We start from the raw sequence: 14413 nt of genomic DNA on the forward strand, positions 1-14413 counted from the left end.
GGCCGGGCCCGGGCTGTGCCGCAGCCCCGTTCCGCCGGGGCCCTTTGGATCTCATTTCTGCTCCGCAGGGGAGATGCCGCCATGGTCGATGTCGCCGCCGCTCTGGACACGGAGTCGGCCAACGGGAAGGACGCGCTGGTACGTGGCCGCGGGCGGCCGGGGCTGGGGCCGGGGCCGGCGGAGGCTGCAGCCTCCTGGGGGGGCCCTGCCCGCCGGCCTCCCCTCCTGGGGGTGCCTGTAGGTTGAGGTTGAGGCTTATCCTTGGGCCACCTCTTCATCACGCTGTAGCCCTCTTCCTTCAGCCGTTGGTTTGTTTTCTTGTTTGTTTGTTTGTTTGTTTGTTTGTTTTTCCCTCGCCACCAGCACCTTTTCCCAAAGGATTCTTACCTGGTAGCCATGCACAGGTGACAGGAGATGCAAAGGTGTAAGGCAGCCGCAGGTTGCACGTAGCCTAGAAAAAGGGCGAGTATAGAGTATTTTTTTCAGGAGATAAAATGTTTCTATTTAACAAGTAGATGTCTGGCCTTGCTGGATGTGTCAGGACTAAGAAGCATCCTCAGTTTTCCAAGATTACTAAGTCAGGGGTAAGACAAAGATCTAGAAGGTAAGAAGGTAGTTAGTTATTCAAAAACCAAAATCTGAACATGTTCCTGTGGCTCAGATGAGGACTTTCCATCCTGCTAGTTCTAATTTTAGTTCCTTGAAGAAATACATTGGAAGTTAAATCCTCACCTGTCTGACTAGTTCTAACTGAATCTACAGAATTGTTCCAGCTCACTCAGCATGGCTGTGTGTTAGGGGGGAAAGAAAAAAATGTATTCCCTCTAAATTCACTTCTCTCGACAGGTTGCTGCCCAAAGCTTCTTTCCTGTCTGGTTCAGTCAGTCTTTAAGCCAGTCCCAAGTTTGCTGCTCTGCTCTGGTTGTAGGAAGCTGCCGGGGACGGCTCTGAAGTCCTGGATGCTCAGGCAGGCTCAGTGGATGAGGAGAACGGACGGCAGCTCGGGGAGATCGAGCTGCAGTGTGGGATTTGCACCAAGTGGTTCACGGCAGACACCTTCGGCATCGATACCACGTGCGTAAGCTCTGCTTAACGGTGGGCCTCAGACTTTGCTTAGCAAAAAAGAATTTGGAGTGTAAATTCTCAAGAGCCAGGACCCTGCCCAGGTCCCTGGGCACTAGGAAACCAGCAAGTTCTGTGACTAACAGCAGCTTTACCCAGCACAGCAAAAAGTGTTTGTGTTTGTACCTTGTGGCTTTAAAAATAATCTTTGTCCCGACCTCAGGACTGTCAGAGCCACCCTTGGACTTCGTGCCTTAGGGGCCCATAAATGTTATTTGAAAAGCAGAGGGCTTCAACAGACACTTTCAATTGGTGTGAACAAAAAATCTTCTTGTAAGTGAAAAGAAAATTCAGCTTTCTTTCCAGAACCTATGCGGTACTGACCTTAGACTTATTAAAAACTGAACATTTTTGGTAATATTTTGTCTCTAACAACTACTGTTGACTTCCCATTAAAATAATTGACTCAGATGGAACTCCTTGTCCAGATGTTTTGTGTTGTTGTCTCTTATTTTGCTGGATGAATTTCAGGACTTCAAACCAAGATGATGACACTTGCTTGCTCACATTTTTCTTAAGAGCTTTGTGGCTTTTCTTGCTGCCCAGGGTAAATCTAATTTGATGAAAATACCATTGAACCTGTGAAGATGTTTCTGGGTTTGGAAAGAGACAGAATAATTAGTTTCTTGGCCTGGAATAATTAATTTCTTAACCCAATCTAGTAAAGAATAATTCATTTTACCCTGACGTAGTGAGGTGTGCACCAGCACTTACAAATGGACGTGCTCTTTTCCAGATCCTGTCTGCCTTTCATGACCAACTACAGCTTCCACTGCAACGTTTGCCATCACAGTGGGAACACGTATTTCTTAAGAAAACAAGCGAGTAAGCATGGAAGCACGTTTGTTGACATTTTGTGCAAGATAATTGTGGAGGCTTCGTTTTACCTGAAGTGGTGGGAGGGTTCTGCTGAAACTCTTGAAAAATGACCGAAAGAATCCCATATTGGCAAAAAGCACGTTCAGCTTGTTCTGAAAACGTTTTGATAGTTGGGTATAACTTATCAAGAGGGTGAAAATCTTCTGTTTGGTGAGAGCTGCTGAGTTTGGCCAGAACTTGTGAGGGTTTTGCTGTTGCCTGAGACAGTGTGGTGCTGTACTGTAACGGCGGCCTCCGTGGGCGTGTGTTTGTTTTTCAGATCTCAAGGAAATGTGCCTTAGCGCTCTGGCCAACTTAACGTGGCAGTCGAGGACACAAGATGAGCACCCGAAAACTATGTTCTCAAAAGATAAGGTATGGCTGTTGTGGAAATCCTCACGCGTTTACGTAAGCTAAGATTTCAGTGAAGGGCAAGTTCAAACAAATATTGGCAGCGAGGCTTTCGAGCTGCACTGTCGAGACTCAGTTTGATTTTATTTTTTTAGGACATTATCCCGTTTATTGATAAATACTGGGAGTGTATGACAACACGACAGAGACCTGGGAAAATGACTTGGCCTAATAATATTGTCAAAACTATGGTAAGTATTTGGAGTGGAATTTGTGGAGGATTTTCTGCGAACGGTACATTTGTGTTTGCTGAGGTCTGGACTTAGAGCCAAATGGTGAAGATTCTAATGTTTCTTACATAGTTGATACACCTGCTAATAGTAAATACTATGATTTAAACGCTTGTTAATGAACTTGTCACGATCTTACCTTCTGTAACTTAAACTCCTCCCCTGCCTCAGTGCAAGGAAAGGGATGTATTCTTGGTGAAAGAGCATCCAGACCCAGGGAGTAAAGACCCCGAAGAAGATTACCCCAAGTTTGGGCTTCTAGACCAAGTATGTAATTAGAGCTGGAGGTAAAGTGAGCTGTGGGGAGCTGAGAGGAGGGAGCGGGGCCTTTTTCCGGGTGCCTTTTGCTCAGTCACCCTAGCTGGGTCACACCAGAGCCTGTGCTGGGCTGAGCGAGGTGCTGGAGGCTCTGGTGCCCGCAGGTGCCGAGTTCAGGCTCCGAGTGGTGAGTCTGACCGAGTCTATACTGCAGATTCTTTTTATCTCTTTCAGGATCTTGCCAATATTGGTCCTGCGTATGACAACCAGAAACAGAACAATGCTGTATCCACCAGCGGGAACTTAAATGGCAAGTTCTTTAATCAGGTGGCTTGTGACTATTTGAGACTGGGCTTTGTTTTCCCAGCCCTGTAGCTGGGAGTCTGTGTGGTTCAATCAGATGAGATGCTGCAGTTAAGCTCAGCTCAGGACAGGTTTTATTGTGTTGACAACACATTCAGCCAGTCTCACTGTGCCTTTCTGTAGAGATGGATTAATTTTACTTCTTGTGAAGGTTCAGATTTTTCAGGACAGCCAGCTAACTCAGGATATTTGGAAGAAAGCTGAGCTTGTTGGTTTTCTTCCATAATGATTTTAATTTACCTACTTGTATTATTCAGATTTCCTCTTTCCGTCACTCTGAGATTTGAAACAAGTTGAGGAAAGTATCTGTTTTACTTTATAATCACAGCTCGTGTGTGACTGCTGTTAGTTTTGTCGGGGTGACAGCTGTGCTGACGACTTCCCGTAGCTCCCCGAGATTCCTGATAGGAATCTTACTGGTAGTGATTTTACTGTCTCCCACTGGTAGTAACCTGAGTGGTAACATTAACTGCCGATGAGATTTCATGGTGTGTGAGGCTCCACGGCTGTTAAACACGTTCAGGTAGTACCTGACGGGAGGTGTTGGGGGCTTCTTAGAACAGAGCTGTGGATACCCACAGCTGCCTTGTCTCCATTTTATGCACTGGTTGTTTTTTGTTTAATTTCTGGAAGATTTGACAAATATGTGGTGCCACTTCTGTTCTTACAGGTGGAGCCTCTTTGGGAGGTGAATATTTACCTTTCAGCTTCTAAAACTTAAGTATTATTGTTTGCAAAGCTTTCTTGCTCAGTTCTCTTAGAAGCTAAAGTCAATTAAAACCCCAAAGTGTGCCCTGGTGTGATTGCAATTAATACTTCAGTACAAAACAACTATTCCACTTTTTAATCTTTAGCAGTTAGAAGCTTTTAAATATCATATTCTGCCCCACTTGACTGGTTTAAAGTTTTATTTTCACTTATGTACATGCATCACTTTGTCTGATTTGACCTGATGCTGTTGCAGTTTTAATGCCTAAATAAGTGGTCTGAGTCTGCGAGCTGATACGATGTTGTGATTTTGGGTTTTTTTTTAGGCAAGTAAGTGATGACAAACTGGAGAGCTTAAACACTTACCTGCACTGAAACTCAGTGCAGCTGAGATCATGTCATGTTTGTGCAGAATATGGTATTCCTTCGGTGGTTTTACACCGTAAGGGAATGCTGATCATTTAAAAGCTGACTGTTTCTAGTTCTGACACAGTGTGCAGGTCGTAAAGGTGTTTATCTGCAGTACTTAAAAATTCTGTAGTTATCTCTGTAAATCAACAGTGATCTTTTCTGAAATAGTGTAATGATGATTACTAAGTGCCTATACAGTTTAATGTTTGAAAATGTTACACTGATCTAGTCTGATTACATTTGACATGTAACTTTACCTACACTCCAGTTATATTTATGAGTAAAAACTGGGTGCTGTAATACGGAACAGCTCAGTCCTAGCACTGGTTTTGGTAATGCTGAAGAGAAACACCTCCCTTGCTTTTAATTTTTCCTCAACTTAGGTGTATTGTTTTTATTTTATAGATGGAAATTAATGTTATATGCTTCTTGCTTATTGCTGTCAGAGTGTTTCTCCAGCAGAGCGTGTCACTGGGATAGCGACTTTGCTTCAGATCAGCTGGTGTGTGCTGTAGGTTGGGTTTTCTGCTGCTTTTGCAGAAATAAATTTGAACTGTGACTGGAATCTCCATGAAAGCAAACAGTCGTGCTTTTGAAGTGGATCCCCACGCTGCTGCCTGTAGATCTGATGACAGAAAAGATTCTTAATTCTCACCTTAATAGCTTGAGTTGAGCTCATTTTATTGATAAATCTCACTTAGCTCCCGCTCTAAATCCAGACGTTTCAGAAGTTGAGTAGCAGCTATGCGAGGTCTGGATTTTGCTCCGCCCGCTCCCAGTAAAGTGTCTCATGTGTCACTGTGCAGGAAGGTACCGGAGCTCATGAACTGGTTTGATTTGGTTGCTCCTGCCCCTTCCTGCTGTGGAGATTCCGTGCTCACGGGCTCTCTCCGCTCACCAGCCGCCTCACACGCCGCTGTCTCTGCGCAGGGGGGATCGCGGCCAGCGGCAGCGGGAAGGGCCGGGGGGCGAAGCGCAAGCAGCAGGACGGAGGGACCACAGGCACGGCCAAGAAAACCAGAAGGTACGAGGAAAGGTGCGGTGGGGGCTCCGCGGGGCGCGGCCCTGCTTGGCTTCTGATGCCTCCAGCGGCCACACGCCTTTGCCCTTGGTAGATCTGTGCGGAGTCGTGCCCGCGTAGAACCGCGTGGTGTTGCTGGTAGGTCACGTGCTAGAAATACCTAGAAATAGGTGGGGGTGTGGTGGTTGTAGTGAGGAGCCCACGCCCCCTTCGCTCAGGAGCGGAGCGCGGTGGGGTCCTGGGCTCCGCAGGAGGCTGTCCTGGGTCTGGGGTATCCTGCGACTGAGCCGTAGCCACCGGGAGGTGCCAACCTGTAGTTTTTGTGTTTCACAGCGACCCGTTGTTTTCCGCCCAGCGTTTGCCCCCCCACGGGTACCCCTTGGAGCACCCCTTTAACAAAGATGGATACCGCTACATCCTGGCCGAGCCCGACCCCCACGCGCCCGACCCGGAGAAACTGGAGCTGGATTGTTGGGCAGGAAAACCAATCCCCGGGGACCTCTACAGAGCCTGCCTGTACGAGCGGGTGCTCCTGGCGCTGCACGACCGAGGTAGGGCACGGGCAGCTACTCCTGCGAGGGGCGTCCTCGGGAGCCCCCAGCTCCCGGCATGGGCACGTCACGGCTCAGGAGGCGGGAATGCTCAACCCCCCCGGGGTTCACTTGCCCTCCGACACGGCCATGTGCTGGAGGTGGCAAAAGAACTGCTCATGCCAACTTCTGCTGTCGCCGCAGCTCCGCAGTTGAAGATCTCTGACGACAGACTGACGGTGGTCGGCGAGAAGGGCTACTCCATGGTCCGAGCCTCGCACGGGGTGCGCAAAGGAGCCTGGTACTTTGAAATATCCATGGATGAGATGCCTCCAGACACAGCTGCCAGATTAGGCTGGTCACAGCCATTAGGTAAATAACTTCACTAAATATTTCTTAGCAGTGGATTCCAGCCGGTTCTGTATTTCTTACCCCAGCAATTTAGACCTGAGGAGGGTCAGTCATGCTCAGCTTGACTTCGCTGCTTTTCCTGAGGGGAAGCCCTTCCTGAAGGGGATCTCAGCCCTGCAGAACTGCCCTACGGGTGGATCCTTTATGCTATTGCACTCTTGGCCTCGCTGTGGTCAACACATTTGTACTAACAGCAGTTTTATTTGTTAACTGCATGGAATTTCTGTTCCAAACCGTGAAGCGGGACAGGCAGGGCTGCTCCTGCTCCGCTCCGTGTTCATGAAGAAACGTTGGTCTCTGCAGGGAACCTCCAGGCACCCCTGGGATATGACAAGTTCAGTTACTCCTGGCGCAGCAAAAAGGGAACAAAGTTTCACCAGTCGATAGGGAAACACTATTCATCTGGCTACGGGCAGGGTGACATTCTGGGATTTTACATCAGTCTGCCAGAAGATACCGAGACTGCCAAATCCCTGCCCGACACTTACAAAGATAAGGTGAGGTGTGGAGTCCAGGGTCGGGTTAAGCGTTGGCTGGGTGGTGAGTGGAAGACAGGTTGCTGTAGCCTCAACTCTGCCCCCTTTGGGCGCATCCTTCCCATCCTACCTCCGGGCACCACTGCTGCTCACCGTGGTCCAAAGTGTGGATCTTGCTGATCTCAGGAAAACAAAACACCCAGGACCCCCCCAGGGGTTCTGCAGGGGAAGGCTCTGCCTGGGTTGCTGAGCGAGGTCGCCCCCATCTCATTTCATCTTCTCTTCCCCTCCTGGTTCTCAAATAGTTGAGGTGTGTGAATCGCTCTGCACGGGGGCTCTGACATGACAGGCCCCCCCTGTCCCAGCACAGGGCTCCCCTAGGCCTCCTGCTCTCTAGTCTGTCACCTAAAGGTAACTTTGGCTTGTTTCTGAAGTGGCTGTTTTCTGATATTCCAGGCTCTGATCAAATTCAAAAGCTACCTGTACTTTGAAGAGAAGGACTTTGTGGACAAAGCAGAGAAGAGCCTAAAGCAAGCACCTGGGAGCCAGGTGAGTTAAGTGGTGGTAGGCAGAGGATGCAGAGCTTAGGAGGAGTGGAGAGCCTGCTGAGACCAGCTTATTGTGTGTATTAATTGCTTTCATTTAATGAGCAGAGAGGGAGGCCAATCATTACTTCCTCATCAAAACCAGGAATGCTTTTATTAAAGCAGTAAATATGAAGTTAACAGACCAGCTGTGCCCTTCGCTTGTAACGTTGTTGCTGGCACCAAACTAGTGGTCTGGCGTCGGGGAAGGGGCAGTGCAGGCTGAGCCCCCTCGAGGGTCACTGCGTCACCCACAATAAGGTCACGAATGTGTTGGCATCAGTGGAAGAAACCTCTTCACTTTTTCTCTCAGATAATATTCTTCAAGAACGGTGCCAGCCAAGGAATTGCCTTTAAAGACATCTTTGAAGGGGTTTATTTTCCTGCTATCTCTTTGTACAAAGGCTGCACGGTGAGTAACGTGGCTATGAAAGGTGGTTCCTAAGTCTGTCGTGGTTTTAGTAACGGGGGGAGTGTGTCCAGGAGGGGAAGGTGGGAGTTCCTTCAGTGAAGCGACTCTGGGCCAAGGCTGCTGGGTGATGGGACGTTATCAAACCCTGCCCGGGATGTTCCGTGGGCTCGCAGGGGGCGTGGGCAGGCTCAGGAGCAGGAGGGGGCGAGGGCCTAGACTAAAGCAGTTGGCCTGGTTTTCCTGCTCTCATGACAACCCTACCTTCCACAGGTTTCTATAAACTTTGGGCCGTATTTCAAGTATCCACCCAGAGATATCACTTACCGTCCGGTGAGTAAGAACTGAAGCTTCTCCCCCCACCCCCTTTAAGTGTTTAAACCAAAGGTGGTGGGTTTTGATTTATACCAAGGCTCTATCCATCCACTTCAGGCTTTGGACTCGGACTGCATTCAAAATTATTTAAGGACAGATAGCCTAACAAATACCATAGCTAAATTTTAACCTGTCTCGTTCCTGTTGACAGATGAAGTCCCTGTTCTTGCCTGGTTTAGCCTCTTTTATCAGTAAGAGGCTGAATTCTGGTTTAAGGGAACACTTGGAAGTTCCCCCCCTGCCCCCCGTGTTTTGAGGAGGGAAGCAGTCCTGGCCCCTGGAACAGGGCCTGTCCCTCCTGGTCCTGAGCCTGTCCCCTCCTCCTTTCCCGCAGATGAGTGACATGGGCTGGGGGGCGGTGGTGGAGCACACGCTGGCTGACGTGCTCTACCACGTGGAGACGGAGGTGGACGGGCGGCGCAGCCCCCCCTGGGAGCCCTGAGGGACCAGCCGCAGCCCCAGCCACGGCCCGGGGGTTTTATTCTCAAGGAACACGCACCCCTCGGAGCAAGCACCGACCAGCGGACACCCCCAAGCCGAGGCTGCTCCTGGGGGCGGGTGTCCCAGGGCCTTGCTGCCTTGTGTCCCCCCCACCGGGTGGGTGCTGTGCTGGTCCTGGGCATCTCTCCCAGCCCTCAGTGACCTCCCCCCCCCGGTGTCCCGGCCGCTGCTGCCCCCATCCCTTGGCAGCTGGCGCGGGCTGGACCTGCCCCTGCCTGCTGTGCCTACATGGGGTACAGCAGCACCCCACTTCTGCTCAGCTGGGGGGGGCTGACTGTACCCCCCAGCTCCCAGCCCAGGAAGGGTGTCATTACAAGACTACTGCATGGAAGACTGAAATTTGGGCTTCTGTCCAAACCGTTTTTTTTTTTTTACACCACAACCCCCCACACCCCCCAACTGGAAGCCAGTTTAAAAATAAAGGCTTTAACTCTTCTCTTTGTGTGGTTTTTTTTCTCTTTTATCTTGTGACAAAGGAGATTTAAACTCAAAGTAGCTACACTGTAGAGATCTCTCAAGCTGATGCTCTCCTTGACAGGTTGTACATGATCATCACTGCAGAGCTTTGAGTCAATAAATAGTTTGACACGTTGTATGTGGCTGTACAGGAAAAATAAATTAGAGCTGCTTCACTGGGTGGGGGGAGAAGGGAGTAAAACGTGTGTTTTGAGGGGAGGAGCTGAGCATGTGCTGGTCCTCCTGCCTCCCTTGTTAGCCACAGGAGACACCACTACATAAAGGTTGCTTTAGTCATTGAAACTAATTGGTCAGGGTGGGTGCAGGGACCTGGCTGAGGCAGCACCTGCTCCGTGGGGCCAGGGCAGGGTGGGCTGACTTCATCCCGCCGAGTTCTGGTCCTGCATTTGCACAGTGAGCAGGTGCTGACTGAGTTGGGTCCCTAATTCAGTTGGTTTCAATAAATAAAGGTTGGTTTATTTATCGATTGAAACTCAATTAGTGGTGTCTACTCTTACAGCCTGTGCTAATTAACCAAGGTCTTGTTAATTAACGTGCTTCTGCCTGTTACACCCCTCAGGGGGGGCAGCAGGTGGCGGCTGGGCCAGGCGCTGCCGGAGGTGGTTGGCGAAGTCGACCTGGGTCTGGGCCAGGACCTGGTTGACGACGGTCTTGGGCAGCCAACCCTGCGGAGAGGAGAGGAGAGAGCCCGGGCTGCACCTCCCGCCTGGACTGAGCTGCAGGCTGGACTGAGCTGCAGGCCTGACTTACCTTCAGGTCGATGCTGAGGAGCCAGGTGAGCCTGGTGTGCGAGGGGCTGCCGGGCAGCGGGCGCAGGAGCATGCAGGTGGGGCCGTTCTCGGCTCTGCAAGGGGACAGGAGCCCCCCTCAGAGACGCATCTCACCTGCGCCCCCAGGCCAGCGTGGGAATCCTGACACCACCCCCCCGGACCCCCTCAAGTGCCTGCCAAAGGCGCCTGCTCACCTGACCACCCCCTCCTGCTCCGGCATCGCCCCGTGCGTTGTGGCCACGCCGGCCAGGACGCAGGTGGAGCCGCGTCTCTTGGAGCACCTCACGCTCACGAAGTCCCGTGGCCCCACGACGTTGCCGGGGGTAGCGGCTGCCTTCTCGTGGGTGATCACTGTGTCCTTCCCAATCTTCTGGAGAATCTGCAGAGTTCAGAATTAAAAACATTAATTTGAAGCATCTGCTGCAAAGATGGCTGACAGCTCACGTGTTGAAATGCAAAACCTCAGCGTTTATTGGGAGAAAAACTGCAAATATCTGCTTCATCCCAGAATGTAGAATGTTACTTTTCAACATCTGCAAAGGGAAGATATTTCTCTCAATGCTTCTCTTATGCCAGAGAAGCTGTGAAATAGCAAAACGCTCGTCCCTGCCCGTTGGGGCACTGTGCTGTTCCTCCTGCAGTAACTGGACGGGTGACAGCGGCGCCGTAACGCAGGAGCACATCACCTGCAGAGCAGCAGCTGCAGCACAGAGGAAGCAGCCAAGAGAAAGTCTGGCTTCTCCCTTCCTTAAAAATGTGGAGCAATCCCTGTGCTCCCGCTGGGATGGGCAGAGCGATTCCTCAGCCCTCCCGGGGCAGCCCCCGGGTGTGAGCCCCGGCGCTGGGCTCTGGCAGCTGCTTCCCACCTTGACTTGCTGGACACTGGGATTCCAGTCCCCCATCTGCTCCATGTTGTCCACCAGCTCGCCGTACACCGCGGCCAGCGGCTGCTCCACCACCACCTCCAGCCGGAACACCTTGCCCACGTCTGGCAGCACTTTGCTCAGGACTCTGTCCCCGTTACCCTGGCGAGGGGGGCACAGAATCAACACCAAGGCCACGTGCGGGAGGAGCGCGTCAGGCTGTCGCCAAGCAGAGCCCCTACCAGCACTGTCTCTGTCTTCCAGCCGTCCTGGTCCCCCAGGATGCTGAGCGACTTCTGGAGGGCTTCCTCTCCTTGCCTGATGTAAGACATCTCCACCTCACTGAAGAGCTGCTCCTCCAGCCTCGAGCCTGCGCGGGATCGGACAGAAGCAGGAGTGTAAGGACACTGCGCCGCTGACGCATGCACCCTCGCGCCAGATGAGCTTTATCTACATCAAATAAATACACTTCTCCGTGCCCGGGGGCTGGAGAAGGAAACTCAATTCCCGCTGCTTGCCTGCCTTCGCCCTTTGTTTGGCAAACGCCCAGGCTCCCTGTGAGCAGCTTTTCCTCCAAGCCCTCCCCCGAGCCCTGACGGTCGCCCCCCCTCAGGAGGGGGCAGAGCCCCGTCCGCTGGTCACTTACTGAGCAAGGAGCTTCTCCTGCGAACCTGGCTGACCCAGGCGCTGGGCCCCGCGCCGCGGCAGGCCAGCTTGCTCAGCTCCTGGCTGATGGCAACGGCAGCTTGTCTTCTCAGACCTGAGAGCAGAGAGCGCATCACCCGCCAGCACCGCACCACAGAGGGCTGGCTAATGTATTTTATTTTTTTTCCAATTTAAACATAACGACACTGAAAAAGTCTCTGCTTGCTGCCTCAGCTGGAGTCCCCACAGGCGCAGAGAGCAGGTGACTGCCCCAGCGCTGCTCTGGGACAGAAACAGTCCTACACAAACCCGGGCTTTGCTCCAGGTCTAAGCCACGCAGCGTGCTGGGAGCAGATGAGTCGTGAAAATACCGAGGAGCAATCACGGGGATGCTCGGAAAAGGCTGTAGGAAATGGAGTACAAGAACACAAAACCCTTACAGCCAGCGGGAGCATTACCTGCAGCGACCCTCCGCTCCCCCCCAGACCCCGGCAATAGTCCTGGCAGCAAAAAGGGCGACGGAGACAAAACACAAACCCCAGAAAGCGCCATGGGATGGGATGGGGAGGGGCGAACCCAGAGCCTCAAGCCCCCTCCCACTGCAGACAGCCCATGCAGAGGGGCTCCCCCGGCCCCCCAGCCCCTCACCGGTCATGTTGCGCAGGTTCTGGTAGGAAATGGCAGCACAGAGCTTGAAGGTGGCGGGAAGCATCTCCCTGGGCTGGAGCGAGCTGCGGGCTGCGGGCGGGTGTCTGCGACGAGCGGGTGCCTCTGCCCCGGCCCTCCGGGCTCTCAGCCTTAAGTACGCCGGCTGAAGGATGCTGGCTTGTCAGCAGGGAGATAAGAGCCATCACTTACGACAGGGCCCGGAGGGCCAAGGCCAGCCCCGGCTCCTCACGCATCTGCCGGGGCCACGGGTCGTGTCCGGCGAGCGGCCGCGCGCACATGGGCTGACACGTGCTGGTGCTCGGCACTGGCGCGGTGGGGTCCAGCCAGCCCCGGGGTCCTGGCAGAGGCACGGCCACCCTGCCCCGCTCACACGGTGCTTTGTGGGAGATCCCCGGGCCAGGGATAATCCACGAGGACCTGCTCCATCATCACCTGCGGATCACGGGGGATAACAATCAGTTCTGACAGCCAACGGCAGATAACAACGGATAACAACAACGGATAACAACAACGGATAACAACAACGGATAACAATGACAGATAACAACAAGGGATAACGAGGGACAACGCCGTCTCACAGCACAACCATCCCAGAATAACCAGAGCCAGGCTCAGCCCAACCCCAGCTGAGGCTGGACACAAGAACCAGGGGACCGCGCCCCACCACAGTGGCACATTGAAGCCCCAGTGCACGAGCCCAAACCCCGTGAGGGTGGGGGGACCGGGGGACACCTGGGATGGCCGTGCATGGCTGGGCAGCACTGGGGATGCTTTGTGGCACGGACACAAGTATTTTGGAGGGTGCACAGCCCTCCCCCTTGCCCCACAGAGCCCCGTGCAAGCGCAGCCCGTCTTCATCCTCCATAAAGCTGAATATTAAGATTATGAAAGCTGCGGAACCTGGGCCTGGAGCACAGAGCAGCCCCCGTACCTCCCCCAGAGGCTGGTTTATCTGCCGCGGGGCTGGGAGCGGTGGGTGATGGCAGAGGAGCGATAACACTCAAGGATGAAATGACATTTCTGGGATGAGTTACGGCCCCAGAGACCAGCGCTCCCAAGAACCCGTGAATCACCAGCTGCTTCCTTTGACGTCAGCCCCTGCACCCTCCTGCGGGGAACCTGACCTTCCTCCCCGCTGTTGCAACAACTTGGCCAAGGGGGAGGTCAACCGCTCGCTGCGCCAGCGGCCGGGCCCCGGGGAACCTCTCGTGTCCTCCAGCCTGCCCGTCGAGCCCCCCGGGATGAGTCGGGTCCTACCTGCCACCTGGGAATGGTCCCACTGTGCCCTGGGACAGCTCCTCTTCCTCGCTGGGTCTGCTGTTCACCACGTGCGAGAGAAGACACCTTGGCGATGTTGGTGGGGCCAGGAGGAAGCTAGAAGCTGCACTATCCCCTTCCCACAGGTTTATCAGGAAAACCCGGCCGCAGCCACGCTCCTGCTCGCCCACTGGTGCTGTGGCCCCGCACAGGAGCGATTCCAGGGTCCCTCCCGCAGCTCTCGCTCGGGCTGAGCTTCCTCCACCTGCCCCCCATGCACCTGCACACGGCGGGAGGAAAAATCAGGAGGGGTTGAAATCCCCGAACTGCTGCTGGGAACCCCCAGCATGGAGCTTGTGGGTCTGTGGTGCCTGGGGAAAGTGGGGGAGACCCTCCAGCACGGTGCGTCGCCCCCAGCCCCCCCCTGCCCCCCTGCCCTGCTGGTGAGGCGGCTGGAGCCCCCTGGCCGGGGGACACAGCACCGGGGAGACCCCCCAGCTGCGAACCAGCCAGGCCCGCGGTTATCCCAGAGGGAGCAGGCGCCGCCGGGCACAAGGCCTCGGCACAAGGACACGCCGTTGTGTGTGAGAAAACCAAAACAGCCCGGGCAGAACGGCTCCTCCAGCTCCGGGCTGGGGGGGCTGGAGGGGCACGAACCCCTCTGTGCCCCTCAGGAGGGGACACAGGGACAGCCAGTGCCCCGAGTGGCGCTGAAAGGCACCCAGAGCCCTCGGGGGGGGTCGGGTTGATGGGGACGCCCCCAGGACACTCACCGGCTCCTGACGGGACCTCGGCATCTCTCCGGACGTCGCTCGGGGTCCCGCTGTCACACGCTGCTGCGAGGGGAAGGGACGGCAGCAATCCTGCGGCACCGGGGACAGCACTGGGAATGGCACCAACACCGCGCAGTGCCACAGGCATTGGGGACGGGTTTCGGGTCCCAGCACCTACCTCGGGCACCGGGAAGGTGCCTCTGCACTGGGGCAGGAGGGGGCACGGCTGAACCCACGCGTGCTCCAGCACCGCTCGCCTGCCCAGGGCAGGATGAGGCCCCGACCCACCCG

At 54.0% G+C, this 14413-nt stretch overlaps 2 protein-coding genes across 5 annotated transcripts; one reads left to right on the top strand and one right to left on the bottom strand.

Annotated features, from left to right (window-relative positions):
* Positions 1-21: 21 nt before the first annotated feature.
* Positions 22-9104, top strand: ASH2L (ASH2 like, histone lysine methyltransferase complex subunit). 2 transcript variants are annotated; one of them, XM_026863071.1, is made up of 16 exons: positions 22-138; positions 929-1074; positions 1859-1947; positions 2261-2355; positions 2487-2582; positions 2793-2888; positions 3114-3189; positions 3913-3930; positions 5292-5385; positions 5716-5933; positions 6117-6284; positions 6627-6820; positions 7256-7348; positions 7697-7795; positions 8066-8125; positions 8502-9104. In XM_026863071.1, the coding sequence occupies exons 1-16, from the start codon at positions 82-84 to the stop codon at positions 8607-8609; spliced, it is 1707 nt and encodes a 568-aa protein (XP_026718872.1). In that variant the 5' UTR covers positions 22-81; the 3' UTR covers positions 8610-9104. The 2 variants fall into 2 exon arrangements, with proteins under 2 accessions (XP_026718872.1, XP_026718873.1); XM_026863072.1 differs by lacking the exon at positions 3913-3930.
* STAR (steroidogenic acute regulatory protein) lies at positions 9053-14404 on the bottom strand. 3 transcript variants are annotated; one of them, XM_026863073.1, is made up of 9 exons: positions 14123-14404; positions 13350-13629; positions 12072-12244; positions 11425-11538; positions 11021-11148; positions 10782-10940; positions 10110-10294; positions 9896-9989; positions 9053-9810 (listed from the first exon to the last, which is right to left on the bottom strand). In XM_026863073.1, the coding sequence occupies exons 1-9, from the start codon at positions 14268-14270 to the stop codon at positions 9670-9672; spliced, it is 1422 nt and encodes a 473-aa protein (XP_026718874.1). In that variant the 5' UTR covers positions 14271-14404; the 3' UTR covers positions 9053-9669. The 3 variants fall into 3 exon arrangements, with proteins under 3 accessions (XP_026718874.1, XP_026718876.1, XP_026718875.1); XM_026863075.1 differs by lacking the exon at positions 14123-14404 and having other exon boundaries at positions 12072-12248; positions 13350-13446; XM_026863074.1 differs by lacking the exons at positions 9053-9810; positions 9896-9989; positions 10110-10294 and adding an exon at positions 10379-10662.
* Between the last annotated feature and the right edge of the window lie 9 nt (positions 14405-14413).

The sequence above is a fragment of the Athene cunicularia genome (assembly GCF_003259725.1).
Source record: "Athene cunicularia isolate RWA chromosome 22 unlocalized genomic scaffold, athCun1 chr22_part1, whole genome shotgun sequence".
Lineage (NCBI taxonomy): Eukaryota > Metazoa > Chordata > Aves > Strigiformes > Strigidae > Athene > Athene cunicularia.

Excerpts from the sequence above, each read along its gene's own strand:
- ASH2L (XM_026863071.1), top strand. The coding sequence starts at position 82 with ATGGTCGATGTCGCCGCCGCTCTGGACACGGAGTCGGCCAACGGGAAG. Across the intron at positions 1,075-1,858 it reads ACCTTCGGCATCGATACCAC|ATCCTGTCTGCCTTTCATGA; the intron begins GTGCGTAAGCTC and ends GCTCTTTTCCAG. Across the intron at positions 6,821-7,255 it reads CCGACACTTACAAAGATAAG|GCTCTGATCAAATTCAAAAG; the intron begins GTGAGGTGTGGA and ends CTGATATTCCAG.
- STAR (XM_026863073.1), bottom strand. The coding sequence starts at position 14,270 with ATGCCTGTGGCACTGCGCGGTGTTGGTGCCATTCCCAGTGCTGTCCCC. Across the intron at positions 11,539-12,071 it reads GAACCTGCGCAACATGACCG|GTCTGAGAAGACAAGCTGCC; the intron begins GTGAGGGGCTGG and ends CTCTGCTCTCAG. Across the intron at positions 11,149-11,424 it reads CAGGAGAAGCTCCTTGCTCA|GCTCGAGGCTGGAGGAGCAG; the intron begins GTAAGTGACCAG and ends GATCCCGCGCAG.